The 23,076-nt window shown below is 42.8% G+C and overlaps 1 protein-coding gene across 1 annotated transcript in view; it reads right to left on the bottom strand.

Moving 5' to 3' along the window:
- LOC147896580 (putative casein kinase II subunit beta-4) overlaps positions 1-23,076 on the bottom strand; it is a 64,271-nt gene that overhangs the window by 31,856 nt on the left and 9,339 nt on the right. Inside the window, exon 2 of the mRNA XM_087381600.1 lies at positions 9,802-10,023. Within this exon, the coding sequence (XP_087237726.1) occupies positions 9,802-10,023 (222 nt within the window). The remainder of the gene's footprint in view (positions 1-9,801; positions 10,024-23,076) is intronic.

Below are 23,076 nucleotides of genomic sequence, written 5' to 3'. Positions count from 1 at the left end.
GGACGACGTCGAAGTACAGGCGGCGTACGGTCAGCGGAGTACGGACGCCTGTACGGACGGCGCTGATCTGTCAGGAGCGACAGCAGGAGCGGGTGCAGAAGTGACAGCAGGTTTGCACAGATCTGGAGCTCAGATCCGGCAGAAATGATGCGCAGATCTGGCACAGATCTGGAGCAGAAACACACAGATCTGTCGCGTAGATCTGGAGCGCAATGGCGGGGCAGAAAGAGGGGAAAATGTGAAGAGGGAGCGCAGATCTGCAGCGGGAGAGAGATCTGAGAAAAGGCAGACTGAGGGGAGAGAAGAGGAAGAAGTATACTCTTTGGAAGAAAAACTTTGGATATGTTAAAATCCCAAAGAGGCAAAAAATGTCAAAGTGCAATGTCTGTGATGATTTAAAGCGAGCGATTGAGAGTGCAAGATATCCAAATCAAAGGGAATTATACAAAAAAAACTAAAAATCTCATCATGACCTTATTTGACATTCCAGACAAAAATATGCATTTTGGAAGGAGCAAGCTATTTCGGATAACGATGACTACATGTGCCTTATTGTAGATGGCATGGATCAGAATACAACATTGCCTTGTTTCGTTGCCACTCCACCTAAATTATAAGGAAAGCACTGATACCATGTTGGAATATGGAAGCAAGAACTAGAACTAGAAACTGGAAATGAAATAACAAGACTGAAAGACTAGAAATACCTTGAGAAGAGTGTAGACAAGACACAAGCTAGACTGATGCATTACAATGATGTGACCCGTTGAATATATGGGCCAAAGTACAAGACCTAAAGCAAGAGTGCTTATGGGATAATTGTAGAAGTGCCACATGGCACACACTCAAGACATAAAGACTAGACTTAGACTTAGACTTAGACTTTGACTAAGAAATAGTACACTTAGTGTGCACTTATCTCCAACACTTTTCCCCTGTAGTCAAGATGACTACTTTGAGAGCAGTGTTAGCTCTTGTTGCTCATGACGACATTTATGTCAGATGGATGTGAAGACAGCTTTTCTTCACGGAGATCTCCATGAAGAGATCTATATGAGTCAGCCAGAGGGATATGCTGTTAAAGGGAAAGAGCAGCTTGTGTGTAAGCTCAAGAGGAGCTTGTATGGACTCAAACAGGCACCAAGAGAATGGTACAAGAAGTTTGATGCCTTCATGCAGTCCCAAGGGTATCATAGGTGTGAGACCGATCATTGCTTGTACACCAAACGGGCAAAGGATGGCAGTTTGATGCTACTCATTCTATATGTGGATGACATGCTTATTGCCAGTAAATCTCAGCATGAGATTAGTGCTTTGAAGAAACAACTGCATAAGTCTTTTGACATGAAAGACTTGGGTGATGCAAATCATATTCTTGGCATGCGGATTACTCGTGACAGGTCCAAGGGACTTTTGTTTCTGTCACAGAAGGAGTACATTGACAAAGTACTGCAGCGGTTTAAAATGGAGGGGGGGAAGTCTATTAGTACCCCGTTGCCTCCACATTTAAAACTCAGTAGTAAGGACAGCCCCAGATCAGATGATGATAAGGCTGAAATGGCCAAGGTTCCGTATGCATCTGCAGTTGGTTCTTTGATGTATGCCATGGTTGCCACTCGTCCGGATATTGCTTTTGCGGTGGGAGTCATCAGCAGGTATATGGCAAATCCAGGCAAGAGGCACTGGGAAGCAGTGAAAGGTGTCTTGAGGTATCTCAAGGGTACCAAAGACTTGTGCATATGCTATGGTAGGCAGGATGCATTGGTGCATGGTTTTACAGATTCAGACTATGCAGGGAATGCAGACAACCGGAAGTCTACTACCGGTTATATTTTCACATTTGCAGGAGGTGCTGTATCATGGGTGTCTCGGTTGCAGAAATGCATTGCACTGTCAACCACTGAAGCTGAATATGTTGCAGCCACTGAGGCTTGCAAGGAAGCAATATGGCTTACTCGGCTGGTGGGAGATTTGGGCATTACAGGAGATATGCCAGTTTTGCATTGTGATAGTCAGAGTGCTATCATGTTGGCAAAGAATCCGGTCTTTCATCAAAAGACCAAGCACATTGATGTGAAATATCATTTCATCAAGGAGGTACTGGAAGACAAGCGACTCGAGCTTGTGAAAGTGCACACTGATGATAATCCTGCAGATTTGCTCACTAAGAGCTTGCCTACAGAGCGGTTTGCACATTGCCGCCACATCATGGGATTAGGATAAGACCATTCTTATTTTATGGTCTTGTATACAGTAACTGTATATTGCTGTAATTTTTATTCTTTTCTCCCCTTTAGGCACATTGGCCTTTAGGTGGGAGGTTGTTGGGGTAAAGGCACATTGCCACCCCTTTATTAAAGATAGGACACCTATGACTGTCTTAAGACAGTCATAGGGTAAAACCTAATCCTAATAAAACTAATGAGTTTGTGGTGTGGCTCATCACTTCACACCCGCACATTTGAGTCTCTCTCTCTCTCTCACTCTCTCCCTCTTGCTCTTCTTCCCCCTTCCTAACCCTTCACCTGTTTGGTTCTCAACCATAGCAAGCCATTTCTGGAACACTGGAAAGACATCACTCTTCAATCGAAGAGGATACACCCACACCTTCCTTGTGGAATCATCTATAAATGAAACAAAGTACTGTGCACCTCCAAGTGAAGGACTAGGCATCTCACACATCTGTATGCACAAGCTCAAGTTGAGCATCTTTATGTCCTAATCTCCTCTTATGAGGACACTGTAATTGTCTACCATATATGCAGTGCTCACAAAACTTTAAATCAGAAAATTTCAGAGACGGTAAGTAGCCAAGGCGAGCCAATTGCTCCATTCCACTTACGCTCATATGTCCCATCCGGCTATGCCACATAGAAATATTCGGCAGCTCGGTGGCATAAATATTAGTATGATTACATACTTTAGCATGAAGAGTATACATCGTGTCAACCTTAGAACCTCTGGCAACAACCAGGGAACCTTTGGTGACCTTCCAGAAACCATGACCAAAGCTGGTCACAAAACCTTCATCATCCAACATGCCAGTAGAAATCAAATTTTTCTTGACTTCGGGTACATGCCTGACATTGTGAAGCATAAGCTGAGTACCATCAGCAAATACAAGCCTGACATCTCCAACACCGACAATACTGCATGCATGATTATCCCCTAGAAACACGACTCCATTACTGCCTGCTGCATACCTGACAAACAATTCTCTGTAAGGTGTAACATGGAATGAGGCACCTCAGTCAATGATCCAAGAGTGCATGTCTGCAAAATCTCCTGCATGGAGAGAATGAGCATCCAAAGTAGAGAGAAATAGAACCTCTCCCTCACTGTCATAACCGTGTGTAGAATGAAGCTCTTCAATCTTCACACTGCTCTTGCCATTGCTTACTGGTACAATTGCCTTTGAATCTGACGCATCAGTGTTTTTGGCTTTGTCTCTCTTATCATTTTTCAGTTTAAAGCACTGCTTTTTGGTGTGTCCCTTTTTGCCACAGTAGTAGCACTCAACATCTTTGTTGGAGCGGGACTTGCTCCTGCCTTTTCCCCTTTCCTGGGATTTGCCTCTTTGCTGACTTCTCCCCCTTGCATTCAAGGCATTGTTAGGCTTTACTGCATCTTGAGCTTTCAGCTTCTGCTCTTCTTGCAAAATCAGCCCTGTGATATCTAAAAAACTTATGAAAGTGTTTGCATTTGTTACAGCTGTGGTGAATGTATCCCAACTTTCAGGAAGAGAGATCAAGAGTGCCATACCCTTGGTTTCCTCATCCACCACATACTTCTGATTCGCAAGTTGAGTAACAATTGAATTAAACTCATTGAGATGTGCATCCATGGAGGTCCCTTCCTTCATCTTCAGATTGAAGAACTTGCACAACCAATATATCTTTGTGGCTACACTTTGCTGCTCATATGTGTCCTGTAGCTTTTTCCACACACCCCAGGCTGTTTTTTCACCATCCACATTCCAAACAACACTCTCATGGAGTGACAATTCAATTATGGACTTTGCTGACAGATCGGCCAGTGCCCAAGCATCATCAGATGTGCCAGTGGGTTTCACACCTTTGTGCATAATAGGAGCATGAAACTGCCTGAGGATTAGCACATTCAGGACCATCTTTTTCCACATTGGGTAGTTAGCAGCACCCTGCAACTTCTTAATATTAAGAAGAGAGGACTCCGAGGATGAAGCCATTACAATCAGCAAGAAAATATAACCCACACTTGAGTGCCTGACTCCTTGCAAACCAAGTGCACACAGGCACTTGAACTGTGCTCAAAAAATTTAATTCCTGCAGCGGAACAACAGGAACTGTACCTGCAAATGTTTCTCCCAATTAAACAGAGAATTATAACTGTTTACTGCTTGCTGCAGTATCCGAACGGCAACTGTGTTTGCATCCTTAAATGCACTGTTGTACAATCAGCAGTACTCTGATATTAAAGCAGCATCTGCCCTGCAATTACAGTGAAAAACAGCAGTGTATTTTGCACTCTGTACTTCTGTACAATGACTGTAATCAGCCCCACAGTTGATACAGAACAGTACCTGACTGTACCAGAAAGTACAGAATCAGTAAATGACTGTTTGACTGTTCAAACCTGTCAACTTCAAGCTTCAAGATACCACTAAAACTGTATAACACAGTTTAGAGTAGGATTTAGGCAAAAGCCCCTTGACTGGAAGAAAAAAAATTCTCAGAATTTGAGTGCATTTACCGCTTCACTGACCACTGTAAGGCATTTAATTGCATCCCCCCGCACTGATATGCATCCAATTGCAAAACCCCCAATTTGACTGGCACATTCAGTGCTCAAGTCTACAATGTAGTACTCGATGCATCTTCCACTGTCCCGTAGGTCAACAAATGCATACGAATCCTGCAAGAATCAACTCCAAATAGGAGGATAAACGCAATGCGTGCGTATACAAGCCAATACTTGGCACTAGCTACAAAAGCCCCTTGATTCTGCAATTCAATGTTGAGGATTTCCTCACACAGTAGGCATAGACTGTTATCTGCTTCCCCCAATACCAGTAATACTCACAATGAGCTCGAAGGCTGCACGTATACCTGTAACACTGCCGGAGCAGTTGGAGAACTCCTCACGGGAGCTCGTAGGCTTGGCGGGCTGATGCGGGTTTCTCGCCTATGTGGCGAGCTGACGGCGGACTGCTGAAGGTGTCGCCTGTGAGGCGACTTGGCTGCGCGCTGGAGGCGTCGCCTATGTGGCGACTTGGCGGCCCGCTGGAGGCGTCGCCTATGTGGCGACTTGGCGGCCAGCTGAAGGCGTCGCCTGTGTGGGCGACGCTGGCCGCTTTTGCTGGCATCGCTGGTGGCGCTGCTGTCGCTGGCTGGCCTCACTGGCTGCTAGCGCTGGCTGCGCTGGATGCTGCCGGCCCTGCTGAAGCAACAGATCGCTGCTGCTGGCGACGAAATGCAGCAGCTTAGGCTGCTGCTGGCTTGAAGGCGCTGTTGCTAGACGAATGGGAGGGAGATGGGCAGGCTCAGGCTCTGATACCACTTGTGAGGTGGGAGTGAGAGAGAAAGAGAGAGAAAGAGAGAGCACACCGACACACAAGGTAGACACAAGAGTGTGGGGATAAGAAGTATGTGTGTGCCTCCCCTAGCACACAGTCAACCTTTTATATCAATGGATAAGGTTACAACACTAAGTACACCGTACTTAGTGTACTTAACAATAAAAGTACTAACTGTACTTAAGTGTACTAACTCTACGGGGGTGGCCATAGTGCCTTTACCCCAACATCCAAGATGTCAATTTTTTATATCAGCACGAGGCATATCTTGTTGAGGCAAGTAATCACATCTGAGGTACCCTTGTGACCTGTTCCTGTTGGTAGGGCTGCCATGGCTGTTTCCAGGGCCTGCTTTCCCCAAATGCTGAAAGTGTAAATTGAATCCGTGGCACCTGGAGCACGTCGGGGGCCCTGTAGGGACCCTACAAGGCAATGCGCATGTTGCGCACTTCTCAAGGGCTGCACACGGCGCCTGGAAGAGGCCTGCGACAATCAAGGCTCCCTGCCGTGAGCTGTTGGAGAGAGCAGGGGGGACAGGATTTTGTTCCACACCATGGCACAGTGATGGCTTAGAGGAGCTGGAGAGGGGGGGGGGGGGGAGAGAGAGAGAGAGAGAGAGAGAGAGAGAGAGGATGAATCACACTTCTTTCCACATCATCCTTAAATGTTTTTCCAAATCGCAATCTATCAGCTCCAACATGTGCTCCCCTGTAGGTGCCGCACTCCAGTCACTATTGCGCACTTATACAGAGCTCGTGTGCAAACTTTGGGGTGCCTAATGCTCTCTCTAGCTTACATTTTTAGGCTCCAAATGTCTAGTCAACCCTAAAATTGACTTCTAAAGATGATTTAATAATTGACAAGGTAGGGGGATCATGGGCAAATTTTTAGAAACCAAGCTAGTTGCTATTTCTGGGTGTGAGCTGTTAGAATTGTATTGTCACCTCTCCATTCGTAAGCCCCATTTGAAGAGAGCATGGGGGGTGAGCCGGCAGCAGTTTAGCTGCCATGTTGCATGGGGCTGCAACATGTGGGCAGCAGGTTCAAGGGAGTACCTGGCAGATCGAAGCTCTCCTGAAAGACAGATCTGGTACGGAAGGGCCAGCAGGCTGTCAGAGACAAGGTGGAGCAGATCTGCACAGGAAATCCGGTATGGAACAATGCGATGACATGGCAGGTGACATCAGCAACGGTATGGACCTGTACGGGCTGTTTTCAGGGGCTGTACGGACCTGCAGCAAAGGATCCAGAGGCTGCAAGAGGCCTGGACAGAGGCAAGATGTATGCTGCAGTAAGGCGCCTGTTGGGAGGTCTTTGGGCCAGGATCTAGGCCTATCAATGCAGAAGTTAGTGATGAGGATGCAATTGCAATGTTTCTAACTAGTTTGCAGGGCATTTACCCATCGTCGGTCACAACACTAAGGGTTATCCCTACACAAGAGCTTGAATGCCTTAATAGACTTGCTGTTCTATGAATAAAGACATCAAAGACAGGGTCTAGTGCAGGAGGTTCTTGCAAGAAAGCTGAAAAAGGATGACAAGTCTTCTGCTTGTGGCAATTGCTATCATGGAAAACAAAAAGAGAAGTGGTGCTTTCAGAAACTTTTGGATGAGAAGTCAGACAAGCTGAAAAATAATGATGAAGGCTCCTATGCACTAAAGAAATCCTTGATGGGATATCTCAAGGTGTATGCCCCAGGCACACCATGGGTTCTATGTGTGTGCTAGAGGCACAGTTAGGTGCCCATAAGCACTGTTAGGTGGTGGTAGATGCCACATAGGATGATTGAGAGATTCTAGGAGCTGATTGAGGAGATGATTGAGGAGATGACTGTGGAGCTTGGTGGCTCATGTAAAGGTGCCTACATATGGACCTCACCTTTCTTCATTCCATAAGCAAGCATTCTCTTGTTTTGTGTTCAGCTTCATGCTTTCCTTTCACTTCTTCAACATGGTATCAGAGCACTATGATCCTCCTTGAGCCCAATTATGCCATGTCATCTTCTTCTTCTTCTTCACCTTCCTCTCCATTTTGCCCCTTTCTGCCCAAGAGACCCTTCGTATGGGTGACCTTCCACGTCAGAGCAATTAGGCAATGGTGCCCACAGACCCGCGCAACAGCCGCTTTTGCTTCTATCAACTCTCCAATCACTACAGATGATGCAATGGCAGTATTGCTCAAAAGTATGCCTGAAGATTATGATCATGTTGTTACCACATTGAAAAATCTTCCTAATCCTACTCTTGAAGGTCTTATTACTGCTCTTCAAGAAAAAGAAAGGCACAAGAAACTCTGGAGAGACAATGACACAGCCTATGCCATAAAAACTCAAATGGGCAAGTTTCAACCTTGCAAACATTGTGGAAAGACTAATCACCTCTCAAAAGATTGCTTCAAGATCAATCCTTGCAAATATTGTGGCAAAAACAATCACCATGAAAAGTTTTGTAAGGCCAAAAAGGAAGCAACTACAAAACCAGAAACTGCCAATTTACTTTCAGTTGATGTGCCTCCACAAGATGAGGCCTCCTATGATGATTATGCTTTTTGAACCATCTCCATATATGCTCTAGATCTGTCTTTTATGTTAAGTCATGGTACTCTGCCTGGATAGTCCTCCAAAATTAATGAAATAAACTATCGTGTTCTTTGTAAACACCTCTGAACACCATATGATGTAGGCCATGTGTATGTGTTTTCCTCCATGGTACCTCCTGCAGACATTGTGTGCATGTACATGCAAGGGAGATAACCATTGGAAGGTCTTATGTATCCCTTCGTTTACTTCACACCCTTGGAAACCTTGCTAGCATGAGATCCTAGCCATAGATTTATCCTTGACCACCATGAGATGGCATGAGAAACTATGAGACTAGATGTATCCTTGACATAGCCTGAGGCATTCCCTTGAGGGGAGGTTTGATGGGATATCTCAAGGTGTATGCCCCAGGCACACCTTGGGTTCTATGTGTGTGTGCTAGAGGCACAGTTAGGTGCCCATAAGCACTGTTAGGTCGTGGTAGATGCCACATAGGATGATTGAGAGACTCTAGGAGCTGATTGAGGAGATGATTGAGGAGATGATTGTGGAGCTTGGTGGCTCATGTAGAGGTGCCTACATATGGACCTCACCTTTCTTCATTCCATAAGCGAGCATTCTCTCGTTTTGTGTTCAGCTTCATGCTTTCCTTTCACTTCTTCAACAATCCTGACATGCAGCGGAAGAGGTCATAACGGCTATGTGCAAGAAGAGCCACAGAGAGAGTTTACAACTTTTGTGAATGACAATTTTGCTGAACCTTGCTCAGAGCCTAGAGGTAGAGCAATTACCTGTATGACTGTAGTGCAATTGTCTACCGTTATGTTATCTTGGGTCCAGTTAAGTTTCAAATTCTTTTGTGGTGGTATAGCTCCAGCATGAGCAGGTTTTGTTTACCATAGTAGTAGTATTGGATCTTCAACAACTGCTCCCACAAGGTAAGAAGAAAACGGTTTTGATCACCTGCTGATTCTCAGTTCCAGTAGCCTCTATGATCTTCATTTGATCCATACTTGTTTGAGTGTGCTTCATAATCCACATCTGAGCAAGCTTGGTAACTGCTTCAGCTTGAGAAGGGATGTTAGGTATTGCTGACTTAATTTAGTAGTTAATTGGTTGCAGACTCGAGTCCAAGCCGAAGAAAAAATGCAGATTTGTGGAGATGGTAGGTGATGAGGGCCCTAGGTCTGCATCTGTAAAAGGCAGTGTGTGTTGATTGACAAGCCCTACAGGCTTGGAGAGCATCAGCTGCTCTGCGTATCATAGAATCAAACACACAAAAGATACTTCATATCTGCAAAGGATAGAACCACCTAAAACCTCTGCCAACAGCACAGGCTGCCATTAGGTTTTATCGATTGCATGTATGTGATAGAGCTTTTCATGAGAACTGAAGTTGACACTTCTATCATCATCGAGACGTCCATGCTACAATATGCACACAGAAGGTGCTAAAAGCCAGATGAAATTCGGTAAATCTTCATTACAGACCCACATAACTGGCACCTATCTCTATTGTAGATTGTAGTAGTTTATCAAACATGCAAAGCTTAAAAGCCATCTTCCGCTATACTTGTTATATAATAATGACTTTATGATTCACAATTTCCTCCATTCTCAAAAGCACGAGGCGAGACCAACCCATTGGAATCTTCAAAGACCCTGCCTTCCAATAAGGGCTTCAAGACACAAGATGAGAAATATTACCATTAGGAGGCTCCGCATCCAAAATGAGATCCAGGGCATATTCATAATAAGGCACTTGACTGCTTAACCCACTCAGATTGAAATCGTCTTGGATGTATTCATCATCCACCTCACAGAAAAATTCATTGCCTCTCAAACCGCAGAACCAGGAAATCCACGAAGTGTCATCTCCCTCTGAACCACTAACATCTGACTCTTCACTGTCCGTCTCTGAGTCTTCTCCTGCGTAGAAAACAAGAAAGTCAGACCTATGAAATCCGTAACCCAATGGATAGAGATAGAAGGCATTAAGGATAAGCAATATAAAAAAAAAATTTAAAATTGCATTCTCATCGCACAAGAGGGTGCAATTGAACAGTTAAATGCCTAAAGGCCATAGTTGCAGAAATGCGTAAAGATTGAGCCGTTAAGTGAGACAGCATCCATTTAAAGCAACTAGCCTTTCCATGACAAGACCATAAAATGAGTGAGAAGAATATTATTGATGTTCAAGAGTCAAGCTGCCTCAAATAGCTTCTCATCAGGCATATGAAGCAGCTATTCAGTCAAGGAAACAAGTTCAAGAATCAAAAAGGCTCTTTCAAAGCATTGCAAAAGAGGCTGCCAGCCTTTCCTTTAAAAGAAAAATTTTAATGATTTGATGTGTCTAAAAATGAAATCACATTTAACATTGAAATCTTTCTGCCTAAAACTAGCTCTTTCCTTAATCAAAATCATGGAAGCTACACATGGGATTTACCAGATCTAGTTTGTGTCCTAAGCAGTCTTAAGTTTTCGTACTAGATGCCCCTCAATTAAAAACGATCGAACAGATACTATTTTGCTCAATTACTGATCACATTAGCCAAATGTCCTTAGCAATCTTAAGTTTTCGTACGGGATGCCCCTCAATTAAAAAGGATCGAACAGATACTAACAATCTGTTGTGCAGGCTGGTACCATGTAAAGATTGTCAGGGCTGAGATCAAAATCCAAAGCAAAAGATGACAAATGGGATGGCTAAGATGGGATTGCATTCAACACTGAAATCTTTCTGCATTAAAAAAAGCTATTTCTTCACGGAGTATGGGATTATCAAACCCGGTTTGCTCCATATTGATCACATCAGACATATGGGATTACCGAAAAACCTAGTTTGCTCAATATTGATCACGCTTGCCAAATTTCCTCAGCACTCCTGAGTTTATGTACAATTATGCCATACCAACTAAAAAGGGAACAAATAGAGACTATCTGATTAAGCCAACAGGATTGGAGAATATACCTAGATGAATCCAGGAACATTCCCAAACTCATCCTCTAAAAACACAACATAGTGCAGTTTCAATCTCATGATAGTCACTCACAAGGTTGAAAACCATAAACTCCATCATGCATAGCAGGGACTAGCTACTATGACATCCCCACTGACGTCATCAGCGCCCAACAGTGGGTGTAGACCATAGTATAAAAATATGCTCTCACACATACAAATCCACACACCCACACATACTTGAGCATCCATTTATACAAAGTCTTCGTACTGAGTTTCTGTCGGCACTCCGGAGGTGAAGGGCAGACTCAGCCATGATGAAGGCTAGCACTGAAGGAGAAGGCTAATCAACAGGATTGGAGAATATTTTGGAAAGAAAGAAACAACAAAATTGTGGCATGAAATGATAACAAATAGTAACTAAGCATACAATTCTTGACTTTTAATTATTAAACCTTCCAGAGAAGTAAATTTCTGTAGTGCAAACTATATTGTTTTTTCATTTTCAAGAAATCGTGTAAGGAATTACTGGTATGATAGTGAAATTCAATTAACTCTTGACTTTAATGTTAGACCCTCAATGCAAACTATTTTGTTTTTAGATTTTCAAAGAAATTTTATAAGGAATGACTGGTATGCCAGTAAATGAAATGTATGTATACTCTAACTGCAGAAGAAATGAGTATTAGACCATTCTCAGCAACCAACCATTTAGCAGAATATAGGATCATTCACACTTAAGAAAAAGAATATGAACAATGATTTGTTACAAAGAACAATAGTATTATTGTGACTTTTCTCATATCCTACTTGTATGGGACAGTAATTTAATAAAATTCCTGATTAGAACTTCAAGGACATATTCTGGTGATAACTGATATTTTTACATGTACAACATGAGTCGGCCTACAAAGTTCTTTGTTGTGAGATCTATCACAACAAAGACTTTCTTTATTCCACTGCATAAGCGTTGGCTGTAGCTAGCAAACCTTTTCTTTAAAAAGGGAAGAGAGAGGATACTCTGTGTGTGTGTGCGCGCGCACGCACACTATCTATCTGTCTATCTATCTGTCTGTCTATCTACGTCTACGTCTATGTCTATCCACACACACACACACACACCCGTTATACACGTTTGTAACGCTAGAATATATCCAATCGTACAAATTTATAATTTGTTGTTCTAAAGTCCAAAAATTTACACAAAAAATAAAAGAGAAAATGAAAGAGAAGAAAAAAGAGGAAACAAAATTTTTTGAAAAACAAAAGGAAGACATGGAAAGCAACAATTATGCCATCATCCACTCCAAGCATAAGCAGCTATACTGGTTTTCTTAATAGACACACATATTATAGCCATCTTTGTATGTACTAGTCGTTATGCTCTCTCTCTCTCTCTCTCTCTCTCTCTCATGCGAGCGAGATGAGATCAACCGTATCATACGGTTGGATCTATATATATACCTTTGTAAGACTAGAATATATCCAATCATACAAATTTAGATTTTTTGTTCTAAAGTTCAAAAATAAAAGAGAAAACGAAAGAGAAGAAAAAAGAGGCAATAAAAACTTTTTTGAAACAAAAGGAAGACATACTTAGCAAGCAAAGCAACACTTATGTCGTCATTAGTGCCCAAGCATGAGCAGCTATACTAGGTTTCTAAAGACCCGTGGAATCTCTTGGACAAACCCAGTGCTTACTAAAATACGTCAAATAAACAAAAGATAAAGAAAACAAGAAAGGAAGAAGAAAGGAAAAAGGTGACTAAGCAAAATTAAACAAGCAAATCAAGAAACAAAATCTTCCAAAAAACAGGAATAAAATCTCTCTCTCTCTCTCTCTCTCTCTCTCTCTCTCTCTCTCTCTCATTTAAAACATAAAGAACTAAAAGGACCCCTTACCCTTACACTTATGTACCGCTTCCTACAAAGATGCAAAATTACATTCCTAACTTGGAAAGCACATGCATACTCAATCAAACTCTCTTTTGAAACTAAAAGAAAAAAAGGCAATTCAACTCCCCGCTTTTTGTTTTCAGCTTATGTTCAATCATTCTAAAAATTCCGAAGGTCGATACACCATAGATAAAAGACTTCATATCTAAGATCGTGCATACTTTTTTCATTATCTTTCTTGGATTACAAAGTGATCAAATTACTACCTTGAGTGATAAAAGACTCCTTGGTTGTACAAAGGCAGGAAAATCTATGGAATTGGGAAGAAACGACTCCATATTTTGCCAAATCGCTTGAGGATGAAAGATGGAGATGGAGATAGACTTGGTGGCGACTCCCTTGACCTAAGACACTCGCACTTTGCTCCCCTCCCCCCCCCTCAAACCTGACTTCGGTTCCATTAGCAATTCAAAGATGGAGATAGATACCTCTCTTTTAGTTGATACTAAGAATGGTGAAGAAGCATTTTGAAATGTACTGACAGTCAACAGACCGACTGATGGGACTGCTAGTCCTGGGATTGCTAGTCCCGTTGGTTGTTTGCATGATTACAACATGGATAGGAGAAATATGGATCTAAGAATACAAGATCTGTCTCTCACCGTGGGTCCCTGACAGAGGGAGAATATAACAGAGGCGTCGGAGGAAGAACCCCTTAGACTAGAGCGACTGGAAAACTGAAAAATCTCTTCCCCCAACAGAAGAGGCAAAGGATCAGAGGCCCTCTCACAAGGGTACCTCTTACAAGGGCATACTTCAAAGCTTTAAAGGAGGACTTTTTTATCCCTCCCCCACTTTTCTCGGCATCCTCCTCGCACTCCAAGTGTAGAAGCAACTTTCTTCTGGGACCCACTAATTGATCAAGAGACTGAACTGTGGATAGACCAAGCTAACACAAATGAAGACGTCAAGCCAGGCTAGTCGCAAGAGTTTGAGGATGAGGTAAACCAAAAAGATTCAAACATGAGCGATTCTGAGCCGAGAACTCAGAAAAAGAGCTGCCTACGACCACAGCTGCAAAGAGCGCTCCCAAAATTGTAGCTCAAGCCACTATTCAGAATAAAAGAAGAATATCCCAGATAAAGGGTCAGAATACCCCCCCAAAGAAACTTGCCCTCAAGGCAAAAAGGGAAAAAACAAGAATGGTAAGTAAACCCATTTCTTGCCTTTCTTTAAATGTCTGCGGCCTAACTGATCCTATGAGAGGACACGAACTTGCCTTTTGGCTTAGACCAAATGCTCTCTCCCCAACCTTTCTCGCCCTCCAAGAAGTTAAAGTCACTAATGAGACTCTTGAACAAAGACTTAAAGAGGTAGACAAAAGAAGACTCTGGTTCTTTACTAGTCATGAAAATGGTAAAGGTGGCACAGCCATTCTCAAATCTCAGTGAGGGGATCCTAGATAGCCAAACTGATCAAGATGGTAGATGGATCTCCATGTCCTGTAGCATCAAAAACATATCATTTACACTTATGCCCCAAGAGGTGCACAGTCAAGAAGAGTTACTTGGGAGGAACTCAACGGAGTGGGACTAGATACTATAATGCTAAGTGACTTCAATATGGTTGAGCTCTCTAGTGACAAGTGGTTAATGAAGGGCTCCACTCTGAGAGGGGTTGAGCTCCTACTAGCTTGGGAGGAACTGAACGGAGTGGGACTAGATACTATAATGCTAAGTGACTTCAATATGGTTGAGCTCTCTAGTGACAAGTGGTTAATGAAGGGCTCCACTCTGAGGGGTTGAGCTCCTACTAGCTTGGGAGGAACTGAAGGAAAATCTCCAACTGGTAGACTCAAGTATCCCAGGAGTATTTCCTTGGAGCAACTGACAAAATGGGGAGGCTAGAAGAGAAGCAAGGCTCGACAGAATATATATATCTCACAGAGCTTGCTCTCACAGACATTGGACAACGTCCTCCAAGACTACAACTTTCTCTACACTAGCTCTCTCGGACCACAAACCTATCTTAACAACACTTGATTTTGGCAAAGGTAGAAAGAGCCCTTCCTCGTTCAAGGCAGACCCCAAACTCATTTCTCGTAAGTCTGTTCAACAAGAGATAACGCAAGTATGGGCAAACGCCTTTTCCTTTGACATGTCAGCTAAAGAGGCTTGGTTGAGTGCTATCAAAAACATCAAGAAATTCTTTAAAAAGCAAGAAAAAATACGTGCCAAGAGAATGGATAGCATCAAAAAGACTATTGAGGACCTAGAAGAGAAGACTAGATCACAAGACTCTTGAGCCCAAGAAGAACTGGTACCAAAGAGGAAGGAACTGAGGGTACAAGAGCAAATCAAGCTAGATTCCAAGGTGTACTACAGGGATTGGTGGTCAAGGAAAATAGATAGACCGACTAAAGAAAACTTCAAACTTGTCAGGAGAAAGAGAACCCAAGAGGAAATCCCCCTTCTCAACAAAGGCAATGGCCTCAATTGAGGAAAACTTGGAGTACATAAGACACCACTTTCAAGGCATGCTTCGCAATGTTGACAATGATACCAACAACACCACAGAAGCAAGAAGGAAGTGCAGGAGGGGCCAAGACAAGAAAGGTTACAGTGCCAGGGATGACAGAGTTTACCTTGACAAGGACCTATTTCTTCCAGAACTAAAATAAGCAACCTTTGCCATGACTGAAGGCAAGACACTTGGGGAGGATGGGCACCCATGTGAATTTTACAAATGTTTCTAATACATAGTTGGTCCATGTCTCCTCAAAGTTTGGAATGAGAACCTGGCATGTGGTTCCCTCCTTGGCCATTTAAATGGAGGAGTTATAAACTTATTCCCAAGGAAGGGGAAAAAACCCAACTGAGAAACTTGAGACCCCTCACAATGCTCAACTACAGCTACAAGATTATAGCAAACGCTCTGGCTCTTGGAGTCCAAGGTAAAGGTCTGGACTCTACAAAACATGCCCCTCCAAAAAGGAAGACATATTTCATCTTTTCATCACATGCCCCGAAGCCAGGAAAGTTTGGAAGTACATCCAGATTCAGGTTGTGGAAGGCAATCCTCCTTGGGGACTCCCTCAAAACTCCTCACTCCTCTTGGCTAACCCTCAGGGTTACCCAAGCATTGTGAGCCATCTGGATATCAAGAAACTGTTACCAATTTCAAAGTGATGTGATTAGTGCCATTGAAGTGTTCTCATGTTGGTTTGGAAAACAATGTTACTAATGTTTAAAATTAAGAGGTCAACTAATAGGAAAGATTTTCATGTTAGCAGGCAAAGCGTCTGCTGGACCAACAGATCCATAATTACAATGAGGCCCTCTCTCAACTACAGGAAGAAGCTGATGAACATGCCAAGAACTTCAGCTACAGAGAGATTTCTGGCTGTTTGCAGAATCATGACCTCCCTCCTATTTACCCTGTCAAAGAGGAACCCTTATGAAGTGAAGTAGTGGATCTTCTCCAACACAGGATCTCGTGTCAAGATGTACTCTCCTCTACTGGACCTACCCTTTGGCGACTTACTGTTTTGAACACTGATTTTCATGGTTCTCCGTTTCTTCACATACAGGCTGCATTTGTTGTCTCCTAGTGATCAATACAAAACTTCTTTTCTGCCCAAATATTTTGCCAAATCAGAAATGTTTGAGTCAATGTGAGGTATTTTTATAATGTGTAAACCACTATATTCAGGTTGTTCACGTTTATCATATATATCAACCTCTAATCCTATGGTAGATTGAGAAAGTCTAAGATCTAAGAAAATGCAAGAATCCCCTCTTGAAGTGCAGTTCAGTTCACAAGAGTCGCGAGGATAGAATCCTCTTCTCCAGCTCTATACATCATGGATGTGGAGAGGAAACAAAGAGTTCCCCAACAAGATCTAGTTCTACCACGATCACTTCTTGAGAGTATCAGAGGATAGAGTGACCATCAGACCCAGAATCTAGAGGACAAACAAGTCTCACATGCATTGAGGATTGCCATCAGACAGGTGCGCACGTAGAGGATCAAGGCAACGAGAGCCACAGGCATGCCTAGAGAGCAACGGATCTGCAAGCTATGCACACTAGCATTTCCTATGTGCCTGCCCACTTTACTATGAGATCCGAGAACGGTACCACTATCACTTTCAAGAGGGGCACACGGCTGATCCACTTTCATAACCAGATCTCTGTTGGTCTCTATGTGATGGAGACATGGTGCCACAGAGAGAGCCCTTTTGTGGCAAATCGCATAACAAGAGACTGAGATAGATCGGGCACAGCGAAGCATTTGAGTCAACCCCGAGACATAGTGGAGTAGAGGAGGAGGAGATGGCTGACAAGAGAGTCAACGAGAAGAGAGGATGCAGAGCGGCTGAGCCAAAGATGCGCACAATGTAGAGGGTAACCAGAGCAAGTACGATGGAGGTTTAGCCTATCTCAACTCTCCTCAAAGGGAGCGTCCGAGTAGAGGGGCACACGGCTGATCCACTTTAATGACCAGATCTCTATTGGTCTCTATGTGATGGAGACATGGTGCCACAGAGAGAGCCATTTTGTGGCAATTCACATAGAGATAGATCGAGCACAGCGACATGTCACAAAGTTCTAAGCATTTGAGTCAACCCCGAGACATAGTGGAGTAGAGGAGGAGATAGCTAACAAGAGAGTCAGCGAGAAGAGAGGATGCGCAGCGGCTGAGCCAAAGATGCAGAGACGACGCACGATGTAGAGGGTAACCAGAGCAAGTACGATGGAGGTTTAGCCTATCTCCACTCTCCTCAAAGGGACCGTTCGAGGGGAGGTGTCACTCTTGAGCCAGAGATGCAAAGACCACACACAATGCAAGTACCATGGAGGTTTAGCCTATCTCAACTCTCCTCAAAGGGAGCGTCCGAGCAGAGGGGCACACGGCTGATCCACTTTAATGACCAGATCTCTATTGGTCTCTATGTGATGGAGACATGGTGCCACAGAGAGAGCCCTTTTGTGGCAAATCACATAGAGATAGATCGAGCACAGCGACATGTCACAAAGTTCTAAGCATTTGAGTCAACCCCGAGACATAGTTCAGTAGAGGAGGAGATAGCTAACAAGAGAGTCAGCGAGAAGAGAGGATGCGGAGCGGCTGAGCCAAAGATGCAAAGACGACGCACGATGTAGAGGGTAACCAGAGCAAGTACGATGGAGGTTTAGCCTATCTCCACTCTCCTCAAAGGGACCGTTCGAGGGGAGGTGTCACTCTTGAGCCAGAGATGCAAAGACCACACACAATGCAAAGGGTGACCAAAGCAAGTACGATGGAGGTTCACCATATCTCATCCCTCCTCAAAGGGACCGTCCGAGCTGAGGTACCGTCCGAGCTAAGGTGTCATCGGATACAAAGATCACATAGACCATGCCCCCACCACAGCAAGAGACGACTTTGACAGACACAAATATGAGACATCTTCGCATCCCACCAGAGAGCCACCATGGCTATTTTGAGCACTAGTTTTTTTGAGTGTTTGAGTTTTTGAGATTATTAGCATAGCACTCAGCCAAGGCCTTAGCGAGCCCTTTGCCTCAGTCCAATACTTTGTCTCATAGACCTACGAGGCCTCCCAAAGATGTTAATGCAACTTTCTCTCTCTCTCTCTCCCTCCACACACACACACTCTTTTTTTTTTAAGAAATTTTGCATTAAGAAAGATGTACATTAACAACTGTCCCAGAGTTGGACAGCTACTACTCAAAAGTAGAAACAGTAATAACAAACTTCCAACTGAGCCTAAGAAAGGTCTCCAAGGGAATAAAGATGCTGTAGACCGAAGCAAAGAAGCTCGAAAGTACAGAAAAACGTTCACTGAAGAGTGCTCAAAGAGTCGAATGGTACGAGCACGATACAAGATTCCAATAGCAACACCAAGAGAAGAATTGATCACACACACACGCACATACCTGTCTATATATCTTGTGTGTGCGCCCTTGCATGCGTGCGTACATGTGTGCGTGTGCATGTGCATCTGTGTTTGTGTGTGCATCTATGTGTTGTGTGTAATTTTTTCCCATTTACTTATTTATTGACAAATCTTGTTAAAATGTTTGTCCATCTATATTCAACTGACACATATGGTGTGTCCAACATTACATGCACGCACGCATGCATGTACGTATATGTGTGCGCTTGTGTGCGTGAGTGTGAACACACACACACACATACATTGTATGTATGTATGTATGTATGTGCGTGCCTGCGTGCATGTGCATGCATGTGTGCACGCGCACGCGCACGAATTGACCACTACTTAAGCCACCCTACACCTGGCCTCATCCATCTAGATTCAAGTGACACATATGGTGTGTTCAACCTGAAGCATATTTCACTCAAGGACTTTGCTCTTTGAACCCTTAGCATATTGCTTCTTTTGCCTTAGAATAGTTACAAATGCTTAGACATGAAGCAACTTTCACACAAGGAATTTGCACTTCGAACCCTTAGCATATTGCTTCTTTTGCCATAGAATATTTTACAACGATTCAAAAATGTTCATAATCTTCCAATTACCTACTATAAACCAGCACATCATCAAGAAAGACCTGATCCATCCAAATTCAAGCAACACGTATGATGTGCCCAACATGAAGCACCTCTCATTCAAGGAATTCGCACTTCAAACCCTTAGCATATTATCCTTTTGCCTTACAATATTTACAACGATCAAAAAATGTTCATATTCTTCTGATGACCTGATCCCATACATCATCAAGAAAGACCAAATATTGTGTGTCCAACCTAAAGCAACTTTCACTGAAGGACTTTGCACTTTGAACCCTTAGCATATTGATCATTTTGCCTTAGAATATTTACAATGATCCAGAAATGTTTGGACATGAAGCAACTTTCACTTAAGGAATTTGCACTTTGAACCCTTAGCATATTGCTTCTTTTGCCTTAGAATATTTACAATGACCCTGAAATGTTCATAATCTTCCAATAATCTACTAGAAACCAGCACATTATCAAGAAAGACCTCATCCATCCAAATTCAAGCAACACGTACAATGTGTCGAACATCAACATCATCAAGAAAGACTACGTCCGGTGTGCCCAACTTGAAGCAACTTTCACTCAAGGACTTCGCACTTCGAACCTTAGAATAGTTACAATGATCCAGAAATGTTTTGGACATGACTCAAGGAATTTGCACTTCGAACCCTTCACATATTGCTTCTTTTGACTTAGAATATTTACAATGATCCAGAAATGTTCATAATCTTCCAATTATCTACTACACATCCCGAGCTTGGGATCAGTATCGAAACCTTTGTTAGAGAAATTTATCAGTGGCAGAATACACTGATAAGTTCAAAGAAAGTGTAATGAAGGTTGATGAACCTCTACCTCAGTCAATCCAAGTAAAAGATTTTACCTTTGGATTGAATGACCAAATCAAGATGGAAGTTCGGGCTAAGTATGCGAGCACGCTAGATGAAGCAATTGCCATAGCCCTGAACTATGAGGATGCAAAAGGGAACAGACCAAGTGGGTTTGTGCAGGTTGGGACTCGGTATGGATACCCAAAGAAAATTGGATTTAAGAAGAAGTGGATTAGCAAAGGGAGTGCCTCACAGCCTAGTGGTCAAGCCAAGCAGGTGAAACCACAGCAAAGGGAAAAAGCGAGAGAAGGCTTGTGTTTTGAATGCCTTCAGCCTCATCAGTGGAAAGATTGTCCACGAAACAAGGATCGTCGAATGGCTGAGATGCTGGTCTCAAAATGCGACGTGGAAATGGAGGGAAGTCCCAGAGCAGAACAGATGCAGATTCAGCTAGCGGGATCTTCTCAAAGGTCAGTACATGTTTTGTTATGTGTGTCTGTTGCTAAGTTAATAACTAGTGCACCTGATAATATCCTATCAAAGCCCGCAGCAACGGGATATATAGCCTTTAATGATATGGAGTTAATTAAGATGAAAGGACAAGTAGCTAATCATGATGTCATCGTGTTGTTTGACTCAGCGTCAACGCACAATGTAATTAACTCCAAGCTTGAGGTTAATAACTAGTGCACTTGATAATATCCTATCAAAGCCCGCAACAACGGGGTATACAGCCTTTAATGATATGGAGTTAATTAAGATGAAAGGGCAAGTAGCTAATCATGATGTCATTGTGTTGTTTGACTCAGCGTCAACACACAATGTAATTAACTCCAAGCTTGTAAAGAGGTTAATAACTAGTGCACCTGATAATATCCTATCAAAGCCCGCAGCAACGGGGTATACAGCCTTTAATGATATGGAGTTAATTAAGATGAAAGGGCAAGTAGCTAATCATGATGTCATTGTGTTGTTTGACTCAGCATCAACGCACAATGTAATTAACTCCAAGCTTGTAAAGAGACCTGATAATATCCTATCAAAGCCCGCAGCAACGGGGTATACAGCCTTTAATGATATGGAGTTAATTAAGATGAAAGGGCAAGTAGCTAATCATGATGTCATTGTGTTATTTGACTCAGCATCAACGCACAATGTAATTAACTCCAAGCTTGTAAAGAGGTTAATAACTAGTGCACCTGATAATATCCTATCAAAGCCCGCAGCAACGGGGTATACAGCCTTTAATGATATGAAGTTAATTAAGATGAAAGGGCAAGTAGCTAATCATGATGTCATTGTGTTGTTTGACTCAGCATCAACGCACAATGTAATTAACTCCAAGCTTGTAAAGAGACCTGATAATATCCTATCAAAGCCCGCAGCAACGGGGTATACAGCCTTTAATGATATGGAGTTAATTAAGATGAAAGGGCAAGTAGCTAATCATGATGTCATTGTGTTGTTTGACTCAGCATCAACGCACAATGTAATTAACTCCAAGCTTGTAAAGAGACTGAAACTAAACACTAGTCCATCTGACTATGCATATACAATCAAAATGGCAGATGGAAGTTCAACTGAAGTATGGGACCAAAGGGTTACCCAGTTGGAGCTTCGAATTGAGGACTATGCTGAGAAGCTTGATTTTGAAATGACTAAGCTTGCTCATGCAGACATAGCCCTGGATAAGGCTTGGCATTCTAGGAAGAATCCAGCCATAGATTGGAAAAAGCACATTTATCAATTCAAGATGAATAATGTGCTATATGTCTTATGAGGTGAAAAAGAAATACCTCAAGAACCGTTGGTTTCCGTAATGGAAATTCGAAAAGCTCAAGAAGAGTTTTTATTTCTTTGTACAGCATCGATAGAGCCGATTGATGATTCTTCGGCTAGTTAATTAAGATGAAAGGGCAAGTAGCTAATCATGATGTCATTGTGTTGTTTGACTCAGCATCAACGCACAATGTAATTAACTCCAAGCTTGTAAAGAGACTGAAACTAAACACTAGTCCATCTGACTATGCATATACAATCAGAATGGCAGATGGAAGTTCAACTGAAGTATGGGACCAAAGGGTTACCAAGTTGGAGCTTCAAATTGAGGACTATGCTGAGAAGCTTGATTTTGAAATGACTAAGCTTGCTCATGCAGACATAGCCCTGGATAAGGCTTGGCATTCTAGGAAGAATCCAGCCATAGATTGGAAAAAGCACATTTATCAATTCAAGATGAATAATGTGCTATATGTCTTATGAGGTGAAAAAGAAATACCTCAAGGACCGTTGGTTTCCGTAATGGAAATTCGAAAAGCTCAAGAAGAGTTTTTATTTCTTTGTACAGCATCGATAGAGCCGATTGATGATTCTTCGGCTAGCACTGATGTTACTCAAAATGGAGAGATGGCCAAGTTGGTTAATCAAATAGCAGAGGAGTTCTCTGATTGTTTTAGGGATGAGCTACCTTATGGGTTACCTCCAGAGCGGAATGTTCAGCATAAGATTGAACTAATCCCGCGGGCAGAACCTATAGACCTCCCTATAGGTTGAGTTTTACTGAAGAGACGAAGGTGCGAAGACAATTCGAAAAGCTCAAGAAGAGTTTTTATTTCTTTGTACAGCATCGATAGAGCCGATTGATGATTCTTCGGCTAGCACTGATGTTACTCAAAATGGAGAGATGGCCAAGTTGGTTAATCAAATAGCAGAGGAGTTCTCTGATTGTTTTAGGGATGAGCTACCTTATGGGTTACCTCCACAGCG

Source organism: Dipteris shenzhenensis, chromosome 11, assembly GCF_047967505.1.
Source record: "Dipteris shenzhenensis isolate YYH24624 ecotype China chromosome 11, Dip_SZ_1.0, whole genome shotgun sequence".
In the NCBI taxonomy this organism is placed as follows: Eukaryota; Viridiplantae; Streptophyta; class Polypodiopsida; order Gleicheniales; family Dipteridaceae; genus Dipteris; species Dipteris shenzhenensis.
Note: the sequence above shows the minus strand (reverse complement) of the source record. Positions and strands in the feature narration are given on the sequence as shown.